Consider the following 23,465-nt stretch of genomic DNA (forward strand, 5'->3'; position numbering starts at 1 on the left):
ACACTCTAGGCATTTAAACATTTACCATTTACAGTACATCAAGTTAACTTTATTCATACAAACCAATCATGTTTAATAAACAAGCACATTTAACCTTTGGTCACCAAAATATATACATAGTCCATGTTTCTTTCGCCGTCTTCATTCTTCGGGTCTTCTTGACAAGGCGTCAGCAACACAGTTCACTGACCCTCTGACCACCTTCACTTCAAAGTCATAGTCTTGCAGGTTTAAAGCCCACCTCATAAGTTCACTATTGTGGGTTTTCATTGTCTTTAACCATTGCAGTGGTGAATGGTCAGTGCACAGAATAAAATGTCTTCCCCAGATGTAAGGCTTGGCCTTCTGGATCGCGTAGACTATGGCCAGGCACTCCTTTTCCACGGTTGCCAAATGTCTCTCACCTTTCTGGAGTTTCCTACTCAGGTAGGACACTGGATGCTGGTCACCATTTTCATCCTCCTGGCAAAGAACTGCTCCTACCCCGCTGTTAGACGCATCGGTGTAGATGATGAACTCCCGGTCGAAGTCTGGAGCACGCAGCACTGGATAGTTGATGAGGGCCTCCTTCAACCTCTGGAACGCCTCCTCACAGTCACTGGTCCACGGGATGCGGTCATCAGCCTTCTTCCTCGTCAGATCGGTCAGCGGAGCCACAATCTCGCTAAACCTCGGGATGAACTTTCTGTAGTAGCCCACCAACCCAAGAAATGATTTGACCTTTTTCTTGGTGTTGGGTCTAGGCCAATCACGAACTGCTTCTATCTTGGCCTCTAGGGGTTTGATCACTCCTCCCCCTACCATGTGACCCAAATATTTTATGTCTGGGCTACCCAGCTGCAGTTTGTTCTCTTTGCAGAGCCTAGGCCAAAGCACTTCCTCCCCTGGATTAAAGCGCCTCTCCCTGCCTTCCTGGTCATCCCAAGTTTTCTGTCTGACCTTCTGAGCTTGCAGGTTTTCTGCTGCTAGCTCTAGGTTTCTCTTTAGGTCATTCATCAAGGTGTCTATATATGTCACAACATCTTGTGGGTCATCCTGGGTGATCTGTTCCCAATTTTGTTTGATCAAATCAAGGGGCCCTTTCACCCTTCTCCCAAACAAAAGTTCAAACGGACTGAACCCGGTACTGGCTTGTGGCACTGATCGATAAGCAAACAAAAGGGATTGCAGCTTCTGGTCTCAATTGTTTGGATTTTCTGCCAAGTAAGCCCTAATCATGCGCATTAGAGTCCCATTGAACTTCTCAGTTAACCCATTACTTTCAGGGTGATAGGCAGTGGTTTCCTTGTGCTTAATTCCACAGATTTGCCATAAGCGTTTCATGAGCTTCGATGTGAACGATGCGCCCAAATCTGTGATTATTTCTGAGGCAAATCCCATCCTGGACATATACCCCACCAAGGCATCTGCCACTGTGTTAGTTTCAATGTTAGTCAAGGGTATGGCTTCAGGGTACCTCGTGGCATGGTCCACAATGGTGAGAATGAACCTGTTCCCCCTCTTTGTGGCCTTGGGCAAAGGTCCCACAATATCCACCCCTATGCATTTGAACGGAGTGTCAATCACAGGCAAAGGGCACAACTTTGCTTTGGTCCTGTCGCGGCTATTCCCCTGCCTTTGACACACATCACATTGTTTACAGAACTCTTTGATCTGCTTCCCTATGTCAGGCCAGTAAAAATTCTGTGTGATTCTCTGCTGTGTTTTGTTCACCCCTAAGTGCGCAGCAAACATGTCAGAGTGCCCCCTTTGTAAGATCATGGGGCGATACTTTTCAGGTACCACCAGCTGACTTCTGATCCCATCTCCCCCTTTTGAGATATTCCTCAGGGTCTCTCTATATAAAATTCCCTTTTTCTCACAAAATCTCACTGGGGTTTCAGGTGTTAGCTGGGTGTCTGTCACCTGTTCAAAACACTTTTGGAGAGTGGCGTCTGCCTTTTGCTCTTGGCCAAATGTGCTGTCTGTGGTTAAGGTTTCCACCACAGCTTCTGAACTCCCCTCTGCTTCCGTCTCGGGCTCATCAGTACCCCCCTGAACTGTCCCCGTGGTGGCTTGTGAACGTGTAATCACCAGCACCCGTTTCACATGTTCAGCCAGGTCATTTCCCACGAGCACGGCTGCTGGCAGAGTCGATGAAATCGCTAGCCGCCAAACTCCCCTCCAGCCTTGAAAGCTCACAGGTACCTCCGCTACTGGCAGTGAGATCACCTGTCCCTCAATCCCTGCCACCTTTAGGCTCTCATTCGGGATTATATACTCCCTAGGAATAATATCTGGATGGCACAGGGTCACCTGGGAACAAGTATCCCTTAACCCCCGATACTGATGGTCAAGTATTCCTACGTCCACCCCTGCTGTTTTGAACAACTGTGAATCTGTTCTCACAAGTAAGCAGCGCTTGACCTCCACAAGAGGACCATTTTCCTCAGCCTGATCAGCAGATGTCACTGTTCCAGATTGAGTAGCCATGGCAACAGGCTCCCTCAGTGACAAGGAGCTTTGCTCTTTCTGGACACAGAACACAGCCTTTGGCTTGGTTCCACTCAAATCCTGAGGCACAATTCCTTTTAGCTGCTTTAATTTCTCACACTCTGAGATTAGATGGCCCTTTCCCTGACAGAAATAACATTTCCTGCTATATTTTGAGTCTTTCTCATCTTGTTTTGGTTTTCCCTCCAAAATCTGAGGTCTTGGTTTCATGTCTGAGGGCTTCCCTTCACCATGGGCCCCTCCCCCTTGCTGGCTTTTCCCTGGTCCCTGAGAGTACTTGCTGTAGGTTTCTTTGGGTTTACCTATCGATTTCCCCTCAGCACCTAAGGGCTTTCTTATTTGGGAAATAAAATCGGCGATTTCGGCTGCTTCTGCCACAGATTTCGGTTTCCTTTCCCTCACCTGGAACTTCAGTTCCCCATGCAGGACTGAATAGAACTGTTCCAGCGCTATCAAGTCTTTGAGCTGCTGGAAGGTCTCTGTTCCCTCCTGAGATAGCCATTTCTCTAGCAGCCTCATCAGTTGGGCCCCCACTTGGGTAAAAGTCTGCTCTGGTTTCTTGGTGAGTGACCTGAATCTTTGCCTCAGCTGTTCCGCATTTATCCCATGTCTGGCAAACACCAGTTTTTTAAATTCTGCAAAATCTTTCATCAGTTCCTCTGGCATCTCTGCATAGACTTCTGCCAGGCTGCCACTGATTAAAGATCGCATAATGGTCATCTTCTCAGTTTCCCTTACTGAGAAGTCCACAAACGCTCTTTCCACTAAGGAAAAGAACACCTCAGGACAATCTCCCTTGTGGTACACAGGGAATTTCTTCAGGTCAGTTTTAGACAATTGGCCTCCCTCAGAATCCCTATTGTTATTATTGTTCTGATTCATCAGTTCCAATTTTCTTAATTCAAACGCCATTTTCTCTCTCTCCAATCTTTCTTCTCTTTCCATTCTCTCTATTTCAAATTGCCTTTGTTTCTCTCTTTCCCTTTCCTCCATCTCCCTCACCCTCAGTTCATGCTGTTGGGCTATGAGCAATTTCCTGAGCTCTGGGTTCTGTTCTCCCGTGCTGTCACCCTGCACTGAGCCAAATTCATCCTCAGAACCTTGGTCAACCTGGGGGTCTTTCACTTCACCCATTTCTGCCATTTGGCTTCGAGTCAAGGGCATAATCCCCCCCCCCCCAGAACAGGCTGCTTTCAAAAGTCAAGCCTCAAAATAAAGCGACCACTTTTTTTCTCTTTTGCCTCAGAACCAGCCTTCTATAGAGTGCTGCTGTTCTTCAGCACTAACTTGCAACTGTTGCAAGCCAGAGTCTACCCCCCTCTGCTAGGCCTCCCACAGACAGGCTAGATCACTGCTACTTCGCACAGTTTTGCCTCAGCCTTTTTCCCGCCAAAACAGGTTGCCTCAGAGCTCCCTAATCTAGTCCCCAGTTGGCACGTTCTTCCACTAGCGCACCTCCCCGTGAGGTACGCCTAGAAGATTACCTACGCGCCCTCAAATTGTCCCTGACTAGACCCCCCTTGCTCTGGGCACACTTGCCAAGGCTTTGCTGGACCACTGGACAACTGGACCAGTCGTATCCCACACGCTGGACACCAATCAATGTGACAAACCCCAGACCTACTGGGATATACCACAGTTTCACTAAGCTGCCACCAACCATTCCCTATAAGAAGTCACACAGACCAGGGATGGATTTTTAAACAAATAAAAGAACAAGGTTTATTTAAAGAACACACAGGGAAAATAAAATGATCAAGTGGATAAGATACAGTAACGTGGCTTAGTCTCAATCATACATACACACAGTTTGGTTCACACAGAACACTTAACTTGAAGCACAGACCCTGAACCTATCAGTTCTGGCTAACCATACAGACACCTGAACCTATCAGGTTGGTACTGACTGACACACAGTAGTACCCTGTCTGACACACAGACTCTCACTCAAGCTTCTTCTCTCAGCTCTTCTCCCAGCTTCTCCTCACACGCTCCACATATATATACAGTACAGCCCCTCCTCCTGATGTCCCGCCTTCCACTCCCCATAGGATGGAACTTTCCCTCCAAACCCATGACAGACAGGTAACATCAGTGCTGTATGTAACATCAAGATCTAAACCTTAGATGTCACGAGGCTTCTTCCTTCCCTCGCAAGTCCTTCTCCAGGAAAAAGGAACCAGGTAGCACGCTGAGTCCAGGAAGAGAACGATCTTGGAGGTGCTTGCAAGAGAGAATGAGGAGGGACAAACTTTGTAAGGGAGGTTGTGGAGGTAGACACCGGGCAGTGTGATCTGACTGTTCCTGTTACTCTTCGTCCACAGGCTGTGCAGGATTGTATCCCTATGTCAACTGTCTCTCCAAGGATGTCATTGGTAGTTAAGCGTCTGACAGAGAGATTTGTCCCCATCTCTCTCACGTGCCTAGATAAGGTGAACTTAACTGCAGAGGCTCTTCTCCTGGGGACAAGTCACTCTTCAAATATTATTAGCAGATGAAGTTGCAGAGTCTTCATAGTGATGGCTCCAGGCCTCTGTAATTCTGCAAGCATGAAGGCTGCTCATTTACTGGCCCTTGCTTCTGCTTCGGCAAGACTGTCAACGTAGAGCGCTTGTTGGCTTTGTTTGGACAATGTAACCTTGTGATCGTATTGCTGTGGCCTTAACCAACTAATAGATCCTAGTCATTTCGATGGGTCTACTCCAGACATGGCAGTGGTGTAGCCACACAGACTCTATGGGCCTGTTTTTTTTGGGGGGGGGGAGGCATCTCCCCCAAAAACCACCCACAAAAAGTAGGGGGAAATGCCCATATCTGTTCTAGTTCCTTCTAGGAGTCACGATTTTGCCATAAGACAAGGTTTTGTCCCTCAGCATAAATCTAATAAAATAAATAAAATAATTTTCCATAAGCTGGGGAGGGGAAGGAGTCTTATAAAATGAGAACTGGACTTCTAGTAATTGTCCATTTTGGTGTGTGTGTGTGTGTGTGTGTGTGTGTGTGTGTGTGTGTGTGTGTGTGTGTGTGTGTGTGTGTGTGTGTGTGTGTGTGTGTGTGTGTGTGTGTGTGTGTGTGTGTGTGTGTGTGTGTGTGTGTGTGTGTGTGTGTGTGTGTGTGTGTGTGTGTGTGTGAGAGAGAGAGAGAGAGAGAGAGAGAGAGAGAGAAAGATTGAGATTTGTGTAGCTCTTAGAGGATACGCCCCCCCGAGACTGGCCCTGTTCACACCCCCCCCCCCGTGTATTTAGCCCATTCTTAATTAGAACGAATGTATTAGAACGTAATAGGATAAAAGCATCTCAGAAAAAGGCATCCTTCGCTCTGTGAAGGTGTATAACTTATGCAAAGCCCTTCTTGCCCATCTGCACCACACTGCAAGCCAAGACAGAGCATCAGAACACAAGAGACTCTTTCCTCCTTATGGGAATCCCTCTCTTGATATACAAGCCCATGGTAGAGAATTTTGCCAGCCGTTCAAAAACTCTGCAACAAGATCTACAGTTCCAGAGACTGCTGAACATGAAATCATAGACACATCAGAAACATAAGCCCATACCTTCCCACTTCTGCCAGGCCTCTCGAGAAGTAATCATCGTCATCAACAACAATGTTGTTGTCATCTTAGAATAGCAAAGCTGGAAGGTATAGTGTGGATCATCAAGTCCAATCCCCGTCAAGGAGCCCCAGTGGGGAATCGAACTCCCAAACTCTTGGCAGCCAAAGGCCTAAACCACAGAGCTATCAATCCATTCTTGTCTCTGAGGCTGTTGCTACTGTGATAACTGATCTTCTGCCTCCTGGAGACCCTTTTCTCAAAGGCAATCTTGGGAATTTTACAAGTAAAATACTTGATCAAATGCAGAAAAGGGTCCTCGGTTCTTCTTTAGATTCTTTCTTTATATAAGGAGCTGCCTTGTGCCAACAGAGTGTGATCGTTGTGTCAGAATGCGGGCAGTTCCAAGATGGCCAGAATCTAAGCAGAGGAAAATACAGTGGTGCCTCGCTAGACGATGATAATCCGTTCCACTGAAATCGCTGTTTAGTGAAATCATTGTCTAGCGAAAAGCATTTCCCCATTGGAATGCATTGAAACCTGTTTAGCGCGTTCCAATGGGGAAGAATCGTCGTTGTCTAGTGAAGATCGGCCATAGGAAACCCGCTTTGCGAACCGCCGATCAGTTTTTTAAATCGCTGTCTTGCGAAGCGTAGGTCCCGAAAACACCCATTTTGTGAGCGCGGAGGGAGCTGTCAAAATCATCGTCTAGCGAAAATTGGTTTGTGAAGCAGGGACCAAACATTGTCCTGCGAAATTCCCCCATAGGAATAACTGTTTTGCAAATCGCTATAGCGATCGCAAAAAGTCAATGTCTAGCGAAAAAACGGTCATGCGGGGTAACTGTCTAGCGATGCATCACTGTAATTCCACTGGGTAAACAACATGGGTCGTGTTGTTGTTATTTTAAAAAAGGGCAGGCTATGATGTTGTCCAGACTTGGTTTCTGGACTTGTATGAGTCTCTGATGGTTGGTCCACACAACGAATACAACTCCTTGCAGAAGTGGGTGTTTTTCTTCTTTTCTTTTCCTGAACCTGTGGTGGACACAGGTTTGTGGCTTACTTTCTGAAATTTCAGATTCTATCAACCAGCCAGACCTTGTGTTTTACCGACTGAGACATTTTCCAGGGCATGGAGACTGAAGGAAAGCTTTCAGCACCTGCAGAACGTCGAGTCTATATTTCTGAACATGTTGCGTCATTTTTATATCTGTTCTAAAAAAGTCCAAAAGATTTGCCTTCAATTAGAAGAACTGAAGGAAGATTGTTTGGTTCAGTTCAGGCTGTCTGAATTGATGTTAAGAACTGAACACTTTCCCACCAAACTTCCACAGGTTCTAAAGAACCTACTTCAATCTGGTGAATTTTGAAATATCATCACCAAAGAACAGAGAAGCTGTTGCACTCTTAAGACAGAGATTCCTGATTGGCTACGGTTTCCTACATGACCAAGCTAGGAAGTATTTTGTTAATTAAATCTACTCATTTCCTAGCTGTCTTTCAAGACTTCAGGTCTTCCCAAGATAGCTTCTTTCTTTGCTCTAAAGTGACTGATTTTCTTTAGTGTTGTCTCTATATGTCTAGATAGGTTGGATCATACAATAATGCAAGATCAACTTGTCAAGGGACTGAGTTGGATTCCTGATTGTCTGGGATCACTCACTGAAGAATGAAACTGGGGGCAGGGGGAAGGCTGCCCCCCACCAAGCTACAGAAGCATGAAAAGCTAGCTAAATCTAATGGCGGGGAGAAAGAAAAACTACAGTGGACCCTTGACTTACAGACGGCTTGACTTACAGACTTTTTGAGTTACAGACTTCTCTGGCCGCAAAATTTAGGTTTGACTTGCAGACTGAGATTTGACTTACAGACCAGAAAAAAACCAAAATGGAACAAAAACGGCCTGTTACGGGATTAATCGGTTTTCAATGCACTGTAGGTCAATGGAGACTTGACTTACAGACTTTTTGACTTGAGAACCGCCTTCCAATACGGATTAAGTTCTCAAGTCAAGACCCCACTGTATGGATGTAGGGGAAGACTGGTTAGAGATTTGTCTGGCCAGAAAAAAGGTACATTTATTATAGAGGATCAGCCTCTACAAAGCCCTGGGAACATTTGGCTAATTCCTAATCACATGGAGAAAAATAGTTCATCTTCTTGACACAATCATTTCCTGCCTTAAATATATATATATATAAAAGGACCTCAAACATTTGTTCCTTGGGCTTTCAGCGATGCTTTCTGGTGTTAACCAAGATAATAGTTCTCCAGATGTTTTGGTGCTCTCTTATAATAAAGAACATTAGAAAGGAGAATTTGGAGGTGAACTGATCTGTAAACACATCATCAAGTCATGTAAACATGCCTTTCATGTGCACGTTGTTTGGCCCGGTGTGTGCCAAGAGATGATGCCCAGGGGCAGAATTCTTCCCTCCTGGAATTGTACGTAGTGGCTTCTTTCACACTTCAGAACCCACCTCCAATTTTTGCACCCTTTGAAACACAGACATACATACAATACCATCAATTACACTATAATCACAAAGCATCTCCGTAATTAATGCGGGAGAGTTACCAAAAGCTTCTCTGAATACTAATGAGATCTGCAGGTGTACGCACTGCTGTATGCTATGATGCAGTTCAAATGTTGCCAATTAGGGAATTAGAACAGGTAAATAAATAAGACAAGATTGTAGATACTTGCCCAAGATTATCCTTTCTGTTGTTACAGGCAAGCGACACACGGCACAGCTCAGATTTTATAAAAGAGGAAGTCAATGGGAGGTAGAAATGTAAAATTCAAAGTTGAAATGAAGCTTCTTTAATTGGTAGTGGCAAGACAAGCATGGAGGGATATAACCAACGGTGGTTCCACCAAAAATTAAAAACTTGGGTTCTTCCTCATATGTGGAATGAGAGTGAACTTCTTGTTTGAAAAGATGAAGGTGATGGAACGGAATAAACCCAAGGAACAGAAGAACCAAAATACTGATATAGCACTGATAAAAACGTTGGAAACCGAGAGATTGTTGAAGACATGCTGGAGCTTGTCCTTTTAGGCCTCAGTGTTGTTCCAGAGTAGAGACGGGCTATTCATATTCGGATATCCTGGACCCAGCTGGCTGGAATCGCCAACCTGACCTATCCACATCTGGGTTGCTGCACAGCGCATGCCGCCAGCATCCTGCCCGTCACACCAGATGAAGCCCGACTGGCACTGCTCCACCTTCCTGCTCTTCTGGCCACTCAGCAGCTGAGCGGGGAGACTCATCCTCCCGCTCCCTGCCTAGAGTGCGCAGAAGAGCGAGAAGGCGGAGCAGCGCCCGTCGGGCGTTGTCCTACATTGGCTCAACGAGCAGGATGCCAGCCGTGCATGCTGTGGGTGACAGGCTGGTTCAGGGAGGTGGGACTGGGGATCCTGGCCACCTGCATCTGGGATGTCTGTATACGAATACCCCATCTCAACTCCAAACAAGATGGCCCTCCAAATTTGAGAACAGCTTTAGCTGTAGCACACACTCAACCTTGTGTGCTTCAAATGTGTTGAACTACAACTCGGTCGGTCACTTAAGCAAAAATAATCAGCCGAAGAAGTGAAGGAAGGAGAACCAATGTATTGGCTGAAGAACATGGGGGAATATTTGGGATGTAACGGAACACCATTGGCTAGAGTGGTTGCATTCCAGTTTCTCTCTCTCTCTCTCTCCACTGCCCCATTAGTGCAAATATACTATTCTGGGCAGCTTAACAAGAAGTTGAAATATATGTCAAACAAACAATAAACAGTAAAATTAACACAAAAACAGCATAAAAACCAAATGGCGCCAGACACTGTTTCCCAATAATACGTAGCAGGCCAGAAGGTAAGCAGTAAGTCAACTGGGGCCAGCAGAAAAGGCCTCTCTGATCAGGCATAGCTACTCTAGATGCTGGTTCCATTAAAGTTGGAGCCACTGCAGAGAAGGCCCTGCCTCTTCTAGAAGACTTTTGGGCCTCCCTGAAGGTGGCTACATGGAGGAGCTTCGCCTGGGAAGATTTGGTGGGTCAGGCAGATGGCACTGGAGAGAGAGGCTAACATGGTCTCAAACTCTGGAGGGCATTGTATGCGATACCCATTCACTCCTTACATTTTCAAGTGATCGTAAGTCGAAGTCTGTAACCTCTTCTAGACGGGAGCTGTACTTCCTCCTGCAAACCCGGATCAAGCTCACGTTTTGGGGGTTTCTCTTGGACTCAGTGTTATCGAGATGGACTAATGTGACACCAAAGACTGGGTGGGTTTTCGGAAGCATCAGTGGGTTTGCCCCAAAGGTCCATGTCTGAAGAACAGAAGCACAGCCTCTGTCCGAAGAAGTGGACATGTCCATGAAAGCTCCCATTAAAATATAGTGCTCAGACCTTAAGGTGTCTTCTTTATTTTTTCATTTTTGTTTTCTTTCTGCCTGACAACGTAGCCTCAATTATACAGACACCTGCTACAGTCCAAGAGGCAGAATACGGCACTCAGCTCCTACCTAGGGGCTGCCTTTAAGGAAAGGTTCAAAATCCAGCCACTAGGGTCCTGGTAGGAGCAAGGTGATTCCTGATGCTGAACTCGTAACCTCCCTAATATAAGACAGTAAGTATGCTGAACAAGTGGCCCAACTCATTTTGGATAGAGGTGCCCAAAATTTGGGGCTGCTATCAAGAAGGCCCTGCTCCCAGTGGCATACTTTGACTAGGGTGATCACAGGAGCCTGGATAAGCCATCCAGTAAGCCTGTGAAACAGAGCAAGTCCATTTAGGATCTGGAGTAGAAATATGAATGTTTCTTCAAAAATGACAAGTATTTTGCAGCTATGTGGATAAAGGGGTGAGCATTTCACTTTAATAAATCCTCATCTTGGAACTGGAAGCAGCCCTCTGGATCACAGAGTCTGCCCCCCATCCGGGAGACCCAGTGGGGAATCAAACTCCTAACCAAGCTATCCAGCAGTTCCTCTCTAGTTTGAGCCGGAGAGCTTCTCCAATCTCCCACGTAGCAACAAGGCAGCGCTTCCTTCCCCATCACAAGAAAAGACCGCCTTCCTTTTCACAAAATGTATTTTATTACTGGTACTGAGAGACCATGATAGTACGCCCTGTTTCCAGTTTGACATTACAATGTCATGAAATACCTTATGAGAAGCATAATTTGCAATCAACAAACTCCCATGCAACAGAGGTTTTAGAAACATGATTCCAGCAGTCGGGGGGGGGGGGGAACCGATCACCTCTCCTACGACATGACTCTAGCAATAAATAAAACCAACAGCTTCATGGTTAGGCAGAGAAACATGATAATTGGAAGAACGCAGCAGGGGCTCAAGGTGGACCCAGAGAAAGGTATGGCAGTGCGAGCAGGCTCTGCAGTGAAAAGAGCAGGATTGGGAGAGGGTATTTCTCCCCCTCTTATGGTCAGCAGAAGTTTCTTCTGTGCCTTCTTTCAATCGCCGACAAGTGGGTTTTACGAGCTGCCTTCAAACGTCCAGTTTCTAGAGTAACGAGATACAGGTCTTGGGCACATGGATTGAACCGAGATGTCCACTGGTCTTAATGTGGACCTTCTGGATTTGCTCTCTCTTTCTCTGCCTGCCCCTCTGAATGGCCTGTTGGATTGCTCTTGAACAAAACACCCCCTTCTGTTGCTGGAACTGGAGTCGATGGATTGACGAGTGATGCGGAGGGGCCTTTATCCTCCTCGGCCAGCCATGCTCTGCAAGAGAGTAAAAAACAGCAAAAAATATATCACCACTGTCGAGCAAAAGTGTGCACTAGGAAACATATGGCTGAAACAGACACACACACACACACACAAAGATCCTGTCCAACCGGAGGCCCAACGGTAGGGTCTTCCTCCACTAACCACTTCCTCCCCACCTTGTTCGTTTTACATGATGCAGGCTCTGCAGCATCCCACAAGCGGGATGCCAGGGAAGTGCAGACCGGGGCTTGCAGAGAAGGAGTTCTAGACGGCGCAAGGGAACAAGCTGAATTTAACCCTCTGCAGAAGGCAGCCCCTTCCCCAGCAGAGGCCAAATAACACACAACACTGGTAGCAGCAAAGTAGGATTCCACTTCGGGACCCCGTTGACAGCGTTTTGTGTGCTGATCAGAGAGGCTAAGCGGGGTCAGGTCAGGTTTCTTACACCATGAGTAAGAAAGGGATGTTGGCGAGTCTTTGGGTCCGACTCCCAAGTTCAAATCTTTGGTCCCAAGTCTGGGTCCCTATTAAAAACAAGATTTGTTTCCCCCAGAAAAAGGGAAGGAATGGGTGGGTGGGTTCCAAAACTTGAGTTGAGTCAAAGTCATTGAAAAAAAAAATCCAATTCAAGTCATCACTGCAACTTAAGTCTGACACTACAGCGTGTTGTGTGACTCAAGTCCCCATCCCTGGTAAATTGTACAACCCAGTGATCATTATTCCTGCCATTCCTGCAGCTCTGGAACTCCTCCAAGGCTTCTGGGAGTTGCAGGACTGCGTATCCTTCACAACTGCCCTCCCCTGATGGCACATATTCTCTGTCGGTCAGGGGTGATTTCCAAAAACCCAGTGGGTTGCAAACCCACCTTTCCATTCTAAGGCGCTCTTAGGCCTTCATGATAGCCATGGCCAGACACAGAATTATGCTAAGCGGGAGGGCAAGCAGGTTGAGTTTTTTAAAGAAGAGGTCAGACAGCCACTTATCAGGGTTACTTTAGCGGCGGATTTCCCGGCTTAGGAGCCTCCTGGCACAACAGTTAAACTGCAGGACTGCAGCCAAAACTCTGCTCACGACCTGGAGTTCAATCCCAGGTAGCTGGCTTAAGGTTGACACAGCCATCCATCCTTTCGAGGTTGGTAAATTGAGTATGCAGCTCACTTGGGGGGGGGGGAACAAAGGCGGCCTTTGTAATAAAATATAAATTGCCCAGAGAGTGCTTCAAGCACTATGGGGCGGTATATAAGCACCATGCTTCCCCCCCCCCATGGAATTGGGCTTGATGGCCTTTGGCGCTCTGTTCAGGTCTATAATTCTATCATCCTAGGAGTGTGACCTGTGTCAGAAAAAGCCTGCATGTTTGCTACTCCTCCTTCTCCCTCCCCAAAAGCCCATGTAAAGCCATCTAACTCTTTCTTCCGTCTACCAAACCCCTACAAGCAAAACCTACCATTTCTAGGATGCTGAATATATATATCGATTCTGTTCCATGGTTTGTTCTACTTGCCGTGTTCCTCTCCTTCTCCCTCCCTCCCTCTGTGCTCCCCTAGAGCAATCCTCTGTGGGCCCCCCTCCCCCTGGCTTCTCCTGTCGTGTAAGACGAAGGCAGCTGCATTAAAAACCAGGAACCTTGCGATCAGTCTGACAGTCAACATTTGTCACTCTGTTTAGTTAAAAAAAGCACTGCTAAGCAGAGCTGGAGAGAGAGAGAGTGCGCCAGGACTGAGCATGCCCCGTCGGCAAACACCATGCGCAGAAAGGCCATGCTCTCCTGACAGGGAACTCTTGGCCCGAGCGTGGATGTAATCAGGTGTAAACCGCTTTGCCACCGAGTGTCCCACCTGTCAAGCTAAGAAAACAAGGGCCATCACAGGTTGAAGGGAACTGTGAGCAGAATCCTCCTCCCAAACATCTGGAGAAGGAATGGGTGGTACAAAAATGGAATCGAACACCATCAGTCTGGAATCAAGCAGCACAGGAGCCGGGAAGGTGTTCTCTGAAAGCAATGGGGCTACCCATTTAAAGTCATGTTCCCAGCTATGCCGCTGGCTGAGCCACATCACATCATCCACCCCATCTCTAGTTCCCACTGAAGGCGTCTCCTCTTGTTGCTGTCAAAGGTTTTGCACTACGGCAAAAACAACACCAGAAGTCCTGGGCCAGACGTGTGTGTGTGTGTGTGTGTGTGTGTGTGTGTGTGTGTGTGTGTGTGTGTGTGTGTGTGTGTGTGTGTGTGTGTGTGTGTGTGTGTGTGTGTGTGTGTGTGTGTGTGTGTGTGTGTGTGTGTGTGTGTGTGTGAGAGATTTTCCAAAACAGTGGCAGCACCCTGTTTTTCAAAACCGGGGGGGTGGGGGTGTTGCTGGTTAGGGGCGGGCTGAGGTTCCCTCGGACACAAGGGAAGGAGCTGTGCGCCGACGATCCTGTCCCGCATCAACAGCATCCTTCCCCCTTTGTGGCAGCCATAGGCTTGAGCCGTGCTGCCCCGGGGTGTGGGGGAGGCACATTCGTTTCGTTCACACACACCCCGGTGCGCGCCTGAGGGCGAAGGAGAGGTGGAGGGGATTGTCCGGGCAAGAGGAAAACCTCTTCCCTAACAGCCCCTTGGAGCGGACGACCTGTGGCTCTCGTTGTGGGAACGGCATTCACGAGGACACCGAAGTTGCAGAAAGACAGAGCAGCGGCTCTCCCCCAGTGTATCGCCATGCGCAGCTTGGTGGAGAAGAATGGGCATCATAGTGGGAGCCCCGGAGTAGGGAAGGCCAGGCTAGGCTATCACAGGAAACCAGAAGCAGCCAGACTTTTGCTGGCCTTTCTCTGTTTGCTCTCCTGTGTCTTCTTCTGTTTAGCCTAGAGCAGGGGTTCCCAACCTTGGGGTCACTCCGGAGTTCTTGGACTCCCCTTCCCAGAAGCCTTCAACCGCCAGTGGTGCTGGCTGGGCTTTTGGGAGTGGCAGTCCAAAAACACCTGGCTCCCCCAAGGTTGGGAAGCTCACGTAGAGCAGTGGTCCCCCAAACTGGGGCCTCCAGATGTTCATGGACTTCAACTCCCAGAAACCCTGGCCAGCAGAGGTGGTGGTGAAGGCTTCTGGGAGTTGTAGTCCAAAAACATCTGGAGGCCCAAGGTTGGGGACCACTGATGTAGAGAACAGAAGACCGAGGGAGGATAGACAGTCATCTTCAGGAATTGGAAAGGCGCTCACACGGAAGACTGAGACAACTCCTTTTCTGTGGTGGTTGTGGTTTCGATATAAACCAGCCCAGGGGGCTAGAGCAACATAATCATGACAAATTGACTATGCAAGCAACCACTTGCCCTCCAGTGAGCGGAGTACTCAATTTACCAACCTCAGAAGGATGGAAAGTTAAGCCAGCCTTGACCCATCTACCTGAGCCTGTTGGGAAAGGACTCACAACGTGAGCAGAGTCTTGGCTGCAGTATTGCCCTTTAATCATGGCGCCACAACCCGAGTATTCAAATTACCAGCAAGGAGACTCCTCAAACTCTGCGATCCTATTTTTCCCCCTTTTTAAAACGGGCTGTTTCTTTCCCCCTCTCGATGCCTAGGGAAAATCGGATGCTGAAGAAGAGATGATAAGATGTGCCGGCATGAGACAAACTGGAAGAACAGTGGTTTGGGTTTATCACTTCCCTTGTAAGCTAACCACTAGTCTCCCCTCTGGTTTTCTTTGCCCGACTCCTGAGAAATGTCAGAAAGCTCAACAAAACCTAGTACGTATCTGGGATATTTTCCACATGATGAATGTAACCTCTTTAATATTCTACACTGTATAAAATTTGAACATTGCATAAATTAACATAATGTCTTTCAGGGGCAATGAAGTGGGGAGGGGGGGAAGGAGTTTTAAAAACAGAACCCTGCTTCCTCGGCTTTGAAATCTGCCAGGTGAGGCAAGGAATACAGGTGGCTTCCCATCACTCACAGGCTGCTGACTCTAAAACAAAATTCATTTCCACCACAAGGGATGCCCTGTGTGACATCGGGAAGATTGAGCTGGTACGCAAGGGGGTTCCTGCCTATGTTTTCAAAGCAACAGCAGCAACACCTGCAACATTTTGGATTAATTGCTCAGAAAACTTGCTAATTGCTGGGCATTTTCCCTTGGTTAAAAGCAATCTCTTCCATGTGTTATACTCCCTGCAAGGGATTCAGACAGAGCAGCAAACGGCAGGACCTGTGAGTGGCCCAGCACATCCTTGAGCACTCAGGAATTAACATGATGTTGTTGTTGTTTAGTTGTTAAGTTGTGTCCGACTCATCGTGACCCCATGGACTAGAGCACGCCAGGCCCTTCTGTCTTCCACTGCCTCCCGGAGTTGGGTCAAATTCATGTTGGTCTCTTCGGTGACACTGTCCAACCATCTCGTCCTCTGTCGTCCCCTTCTCCTGTTGCTTTCACACTTTCCCAACATCAGGGTCTTTTCCAGGGAGTCTTCTCTTCTCATGAGATGGCCAAAGTCTTGGAGCCTCAGCTTCAGGATCTGTCCTTCCAGTGAGCACTCAGGGTTGATTTCCTTCAAAATGGATAGGTTTGTTCTCCTTGCAGTCCAGGGGACTCTCAAGAGTCTCCTCCAGCACCACAATTCAAAGGCATCAATTTTTTGGTGGTCTGCTTTCTTTATGGTCCAGCTCTCACTTCCATACATTACTACAGGAAAAACCATAGCTTTGACTATTCGGACTTTTGTTGGCAAGGTGATATCTCTGTTTTTTAAGATGCTGTTGAGGTTTGTCATCGCTTTCCTCCCAAGAAGCAGGCGTCTTTTAATTGCTTTTAATTAACATGATAGTGATCATCAACTCAAACACCTATATGTGCGAGAGGTTGGTATAGGAGCAACATTAAAAATGCTCCCGATCACTCCTGACAATGAAACCCATGTTTCTTGTGATCTTCAATAATTGACACAGAAGACTGATCACTTGAAGAGAGGCAGCCCGGGCAAGAAAGATGGAAAATGTAGGAACCTCTATTCATTTAAAAATTAGAAACTAGTATTTGACAAGAGACTAAATGTAAGGGTTGCTTTAGAGGTGGAGCTAGCTAAGAGACATGGGAGCAAAAGGGAAGGACAAAAAACCAAACACCCCAATTCCTCTTCATAAGAGACAGCTGAGAAAAAGAGACCATCATCAGGGCTGGTGGGAAGCTGTTTGAGGAACAGAATCAAGCAATCTGTAACTCAACCTGAACTCAGCAGGAAGGTCAGAATCAGCAGTCCTATGAGGGTAGGAAGAGATTCACCACATGGGGTACCAGAGACCATGCAGGATGCTTCACCTCCAAATTTTAAGGGACTTTGCCAATCTAGTTAGGAGCAGCTCATATCCTACAGGTTCCCTGGTTCACCTAATCATTCTGGGATGAAAACTGCAATACCTGCCCTGGCCTGCAGTATAGGGGGCATCAGAGTGCCTAAATCATCACCTCTCGCCTGTCATGCCACCCAGTGTTCCATCTGACCTTCAGCCATGGGAAACTAGTCAACCTTGGTTGAGCGAGAGCTCATTCGCTGGGAAGCCTGAGATGGAGCAACTGTCCCAGGACAACTAACTCTACAGCTCAGTGGCAGAGAACACGCTTGGTATGTGGGTCCCACGTTGGATGCCTGCCATTTCTCTTTAAACCACGGATGGGGAAAGCATGGCTCTCTGAATGTGGCTGGTCTGGGAATGACCCTTCTCTCTCTGCCCAAGGGACAGGAGAATTCCTGCAGACCCTATTGGACTAGATTAGGCAGATTAGGAGTCCTTCAGTCTCGAGAGTAACGTGGTAACGTGCTCTTTGTGGAGGACTTGGAGCAGCGTCTTGTGTGGCTCAGAAGGCCACTTCGAGAGTGACCATCCCTTCCACACTGAAGACCAATACAGTCTGTCCCCTGTCCAGCTACCTGGTTTTGCTGCTTTCGGGACAGCCTCTTTGCCTCGGCCTGCTGGACAAGGGTCTCTTCAAATTGGGAGAGGCCGCGATGCACCACTTGCCTCCAGGCTGAATGCTCGAATGTCAAGGTTTCCCATTTGTTGAGATCCATTCCTAAGGCCTTTAGATCCCGCTTGCAGATCTCCTTGTATCGCAGCTGTGGTCTCCCTCTGGGGTGATTTCCCTGCACTCATTCTCCATACAGGAGATCTTTTGGAATTCAACCATCAGCCATTTTCACGACATGCCCAAGCCAACAAAGACGTCGCCATTTCAGTAATGTACACATGCTAAAAATTCCAACATGTTCTAGGACTACTCTATTTGGAACTTTATCCTGCAGGTGTCACCAAAAATGTGTTGGAGACAATGCATATGGAACGTCTTCAACTTCCTCTCCTGCTGTGCACAAAGGGTCCAGGACTGACTGCAGTATCGGAGTGTGCTCAGGACATAGGCTCTATACACCTGGATCTTGGTATATGCCTAGCTGGTAACCAGGTGTGCTTTCGTCTGCGATAGAGGCTTGCTCCTTCCAAATGGTCTTCTGGGATATTTGCAATATATTGCCAAGGTCACAAGCAGAGCCAGCCCTTCCTTAAGAACTCTCTTTCCTTGAAGGAACAGAAAGAGACATCAAGGTAGCTGAACTTGTTCTCCCAGTCATCTTAGAGGTCCAAGGTGGGCCATGCAGGCTCTCTCCATGGGCTTGGAAGGTGGGTATCCAAAACGCTAACCTGACACTTCCAATCCTGTCCTAAACACCGATAGATAGATAGATAGATAGATAGATAGATAGATAGATAGATAGATAGATAGATAGATAGATAGATAGATAGATAGATAGATAGATAGATAGATAGATAGATAGATAGATAGATAGATAGATAGATGGATAGATAGATGGATGGATGGATGGATGGATGGATGGATGGATGGATGGATGGATGGATGGATGGATGGATGGATGGATGGATACTCTCTCTCTCTCTTGAGAGACCCTTGGGTTCGCACGTCCATTCGTTCGGTTGAATGAAACTCACCAGGTGACCTTGGGCCAGTTTCACACTTTCTGCTGAGCTGCTTTGCAGGGTTGTTGTCAAGAGAAAATGAAAAAGAGGAGAGCTTGTAAGCTATCTTGAGATCCCTGGAGGGAAAGATGGGTCGTGAATGTCAGAAATATGAAGGGATGATTGGACGAGGGGACAGAATGCCTCCTAGACTTCACGTAGGGGCTGACTATCGTCTTGAGATGCTCTGCCCAGAATAGAACGTAAATAAATTGGGAAGAAACATTCTAGCCCAAGCTTATTTTTAGTGTGTTAATATCCAAGAATGGAGGGTTGTTGTTGTTTTTTCTTTCTTTTAACAAAAGGAAAACCTGCAAAATCCTAGCTCTGCAGTCGGAAGTGGTACAGTTCATTTAATCTCCTCTGTCTCTTACTTATGCAGACCAGACCCTGGAATCAATAATCCTTTGTGAACTTTGAAATGGTTGTTTTAAGTGTAGATAAATGTGGATTTCAAAAAAAGAGAAGTCTCGCCTTTGCCTCTAAGGACCGCCATAAGAAACTGTTGTCTCTCCACCCCTGCTTTGACAGATGTGTGTATTTTTGTGTTCACACACATGCATGCCTCAGTTTATCAAGCCGCTTTGAAAGAACTTCAGGTAGAGATTTAACTCAAGATATGGCCCAGTGTCAAAGCCCTCAATATTAGCAGCTCTGCGAGGTTCTTCTTGAGAACAGATAGAGTCGTGCGATTCCCGAGTGCAAAATAAGGAGCGCGTAGATGACAAGACGAGCCGATTGCAATCGAGGCAGGAAGGAAAGAGGAGTCAATAAATTCAATTTATGAACAGCACAAAGAGCCTTCTGCTTCTGCTCCGATAGGCAGCACCACTGCCCGGATTCCAGATTTCCTCCTGCGTTCGCCTCTCAATATTATTGAGCCGGCTTCGCTATGCAAGTTTTTGTTCTCCAGCAGCCAATCTCGGATTGACTTCTTCATTCCTGGTTTCTTTCTCCTTTATTCGTCCTCTTCTGTATATCTGTCTGCGTTAATCCCCGTTGCTTCCCATATTGCCATTTTAAGAGCAGTTTCAGAATGGCTCTTTGTTCAGGTTGTTCAGACATGTGACAAAAACAAATGCAATTCGATTTACAGTGAAGGAAGCAGACAATAGCAGACAAAATACGGCTTTTCCCTCCCCGACTTACTGCTTTCAATAATTAAAAGCTCTGTTTCTGTACAGGAACATCTGTGCTTACACAGGACAGGTAAACCAACTTGAAATGCACGGACAGAGATGCATGCACAAACATGCGGTGGCCAAAGTCCTGTCATGGAGCAGCACGGAGACCCCATCAAACCCAGCCAGGGGTGCTGCAGAATCCTCCCACCAAACAATTTTTATTTTTAATTTTAAGATGGAGCCTCTTCTCTCTGTTCTGCTATCACCACCCTCTCGTCCCCTCTTCCTTGCCACCGGGGTCTCCTGCTTGCCAAACCCAGCCACGACCGCAGCCACTGGTGTCACGCAGCCAACAAAGAATAATGGCAGATGGCGTTGGTAGCAGCCGGGGCTTCCTCCCCTCCCTTCTTCCCCTGACCTTTGGGGGAGCCGCGGCCAGTGGCCACTAAGTCAAGAGATTGTGAGTTGAAAATGTCTGGGAACCAATGACAAGCATCCATTTGCATTCCCAGATGCTGTTAAACTGCAGTTCTCAGCATTCTGCAGCACCGTTGAAGGGCTGCTCAGTGGAAAAAAAAACAGGATGTCTACATTCTTCTTGCCTCTGCTTTGAGATCTTAGGGGAGCTGCCCTCTTGAAAGAACCGCACTTGTTTAGGGTTCTGTATCACTTGTTGGAGTGTCTTTCCTTAAGGTCATCCGTCCGAGCTACAGGATCTTCCGAGGCGCCTCCAGATGGCCATCCCGAGGGAGGGCCATAAATCCTCTACAAGAGGTAGGGCCTTCTTTGCGGTGGCTCCAGCTTTAATGGAACCAGCTTCCGGAGGAGCTCCGCCTAGACCCCTCCTGGTGGACATTTGGGAAGCCATTAAAGACGTTGCTTTTCAGGGAGGTTTTCCACCCTGACCCTAGCTGACCGCCTCCCCCACCCTTTCCGTTGCCCGCTCTGGTTTTAAATGATTTGCCTGTTCCATTTGTTTTTAGGGTTATTACTGTTGTTGCTTTTAATGCCTTCGTCTTTATTTTTCTTCTCTATAATATGTGGTGTAATCACCCAGAGTAATGCTTCAGAACTAATAGGCGCGAGATACAAATTGAATGAATAAATAAACACATGCGGCTCTCTCAGTATTATCAGCAATGGCATTCCTTGCCCTCTCAAGACACTGCTGTGAGTCTCCTCTGCTTTTTTGGGGTAACTCAAGCTTTTGGCTGGACATGTGGCGTCGCATTTTGTAACGTGCTATTTCAACTGTCGATGCGCTTGTCCCTCTTTGACTAGCAGGCTGCACCATTTTATTGTGTTTCATCTCAATCTGAGATTATTTTACAGCAAAAAGCAGGTAATAAAGTTGGGAGATTAAAAAAATAATAACTGGCTGTATACGTCAACCAGGTGTTTCATCCACTTCTTTCCCTGTCCTCCCACCAGCACTGGGAGAGGGACGGCGGGTCCGATAACAGATGATGCCGGGAGGGAAGAGGACTGATGGACCACTCATCAAAGTGGACAAGCGAATGCCCTCTGACCGTGTGTAGCCTATTAAGTATTAAGCTGGGAAGTGAACACCTTGAGCATCAAAGGAAAACAAGGCTTTCATCTGTCCAGACCAGATTGTGATTGTGTGTCTCTCTCTCTCTGTATGTAGCAAGTTTGGGTGGGTCAGAGTGAAAAGCTAACCCAGGCAGTCAAAAGGACACGGCACGGATGATGAAGAAGCAGAAGATCCTGTCACTTGCACTGCACGTAAAGAAGGTGCCCAGGTTGATCCCATGAGAGCCAAGCTATCCCATACCATGGGAGGGGGGCCTGGAATCCCACTGGGCTTTGGACAGTGGGGAGACTGGATGAATTTAAGGAAAACAAGCTTTGTCCTTGAGCACATTTGGGAGCTCCCGTCGTGATTCTCCCGCCGTGTTGCGAGAAAAACCGACCTGCCTTCCCCGCCCCGTAAATCTTGCAAACCAACATGAAGGCAATCCAATAAAACAGGATTCCCTCCTGCTTCCCTTTTTCTACCACAGAGTGAAAGCAGAAGAGCAGGAAGGCTGCAAGAGATCCTTTCCTGCAGAATATGAAGTGAGCAACTCAGAAACCCACAGCAAGTGAGGGGGAAAAGACGCATGGCAAGAGGGAGTGAGCCAAAAAGCATGTCTCTAACAAAGATGCCGTAATTGGTCCTTTCCATGCATACATACGGTCTATGCCAGCTTACTGTATTCTCTTGAGAGGCTCCACAAAGTAAACCTGGCAAGCTGCCTTGACAACCATTATAAACTGGCGTGTCCCGGAATTTGCAGACATGCAAAGGAAGCCAATTAGAGCCAATCTGAGGTAGACGGTGGCTTCTGGCCCTACCCATCCATTGGGGATGCTCTCTGAGCACAAGCCAACTCTGTGGAAATGGAATTGCAACAAGAGAAGGAGAAGATCATTTAGAACGCGCTACCCGAAGCAAGCCAAGGAGATGCCTAGTAACATTTGCTGATGGCAGCACAGCAGAGCCCAGACGAATCCCAGGGAGGTCCTCCTGTCAAGAGTCTGGTGAGGACTGGGCAAGAGGAAGGCTGCCAAAATTTATTTCTGCCATAAATTTATATACCACTGACTTAAGTGTGGAAAACGACTCTAAGCGGTTTACAAAGATAGAAAAAACAGTAACCCTGACCACCGGACAAAATCCAATAAAATGCATAACTACTTCAAATAAAACTTCAAATAAAATCCCAGATGATGGCAGACTTCAGGGAGCACATATGAACAGAGACGTAAGGGAGAATGCCGTTAAATGCTAAAGACACAAGAGTGTCTTTAGCATCTCCTTGAAAGATGAGAGGGAGGAGGCCGGCCGTCCGTCTACAGGGGAGTCCGTTCCATAAAGCAGGGGCCATGGCCAAGAAGGTTCTGCCTTCTCTAGAACTGCTCGCTTCGAATTGCTACAAGGAGCTCTGTGGTCAAATGAAACTTGGGAGCCTTTGAAACGCTGCTGGGCTCCTCGGTTCTGTCTGGTGCAGCAGGATCAACACAACTGTCTCCTGGAAATGGCATCTCATGGTTGATTTCCAACAAAGGGAAGCATCAAGAGCTTAAGGTAAGGGCAGAAGTGTTCAAAACCTCATTCTTCTGGCGGAGCGCCTGGCCAACATTCGGCCCGTAGCTGAGTGAACTGCAGTCTGGGGGCCACCCGGAAAACTCCAGGACAAGCAATGTACCTCTTAGTGCTCCCACTTTTTCTTCTTTTTTTCATTTTTGACTTGAAAAGTCTCTGTAGCCCGCATGAACAAGTAGCCTGCATAACTAAAATGTAAACTGTCCAGGAAGAAATTCAAGCATTATGATGGTACTTGACACTTTGCTCTTCCTTCCTTCCTTCCTTCCTTCCTTCCTTCCTTCCTTCCTTCCTTCCTTCCTTCCTTCCTTCCTTCCTTCCTTCCTTCCTTCCTTCCTTCCTTCCTTCCTTCCTTCCTCCCTCCCTCCCTCCCTCCCTCCCTCCCTACCTACCTACCTACCTACCTACCTACGGGGTTGGGGGGCAATCTCACTATGTTTTTGTTGGCCTCACCC

At 47.3% G+C, this 23,465-nt stretch overlaps 1 protein-coding gene across 2 annotated transcripts in view; it reads right to left on the reverse strand.

Annotated features, from left to right (window-relative positions):
- Nucleotides 1-11,112: 11,112 nt before the first annotated feature.
- The window catches only part of CHCHD3 (coiled-coil-helix-coiled-coil-helix domain containing 3), a 261,889-nt gene continuing 249,536 nt past the window's right edge, over nucleotides 11,113-23,465 (reverse strand). For both annotated transcript variants that reach the window (XM_020800276.3, XM_020800275.3), the window contains exon 8: nucleotides 11,113-11,782. In XM_020800276.3, coding sequence (XP_020655935.3) covers nucleotides 11,759-11,782 — 24 coding nt within the window. In that variant the 3' untranslated portion in view covers nucleotides 11,113-11,758. The remainder of the gene's footprint in view (nucleotides 11,783-23,465) is intronic.

The sequence above is a fragment of the Pogona vitticeps genome, chromosome 5 (genome assembly GCF_051106095.1).
Source record: "Pogona vitticeps strain Pit_001003342236 chromosome 5, PviZW2.1, whole genome shotgun sequence".
Lineage (NCBI taxonomy): Eukaryota > Metazoa > Chordata > Lepidosauria > Squamata > Agamidae > Pogona > Pogona vitticeps.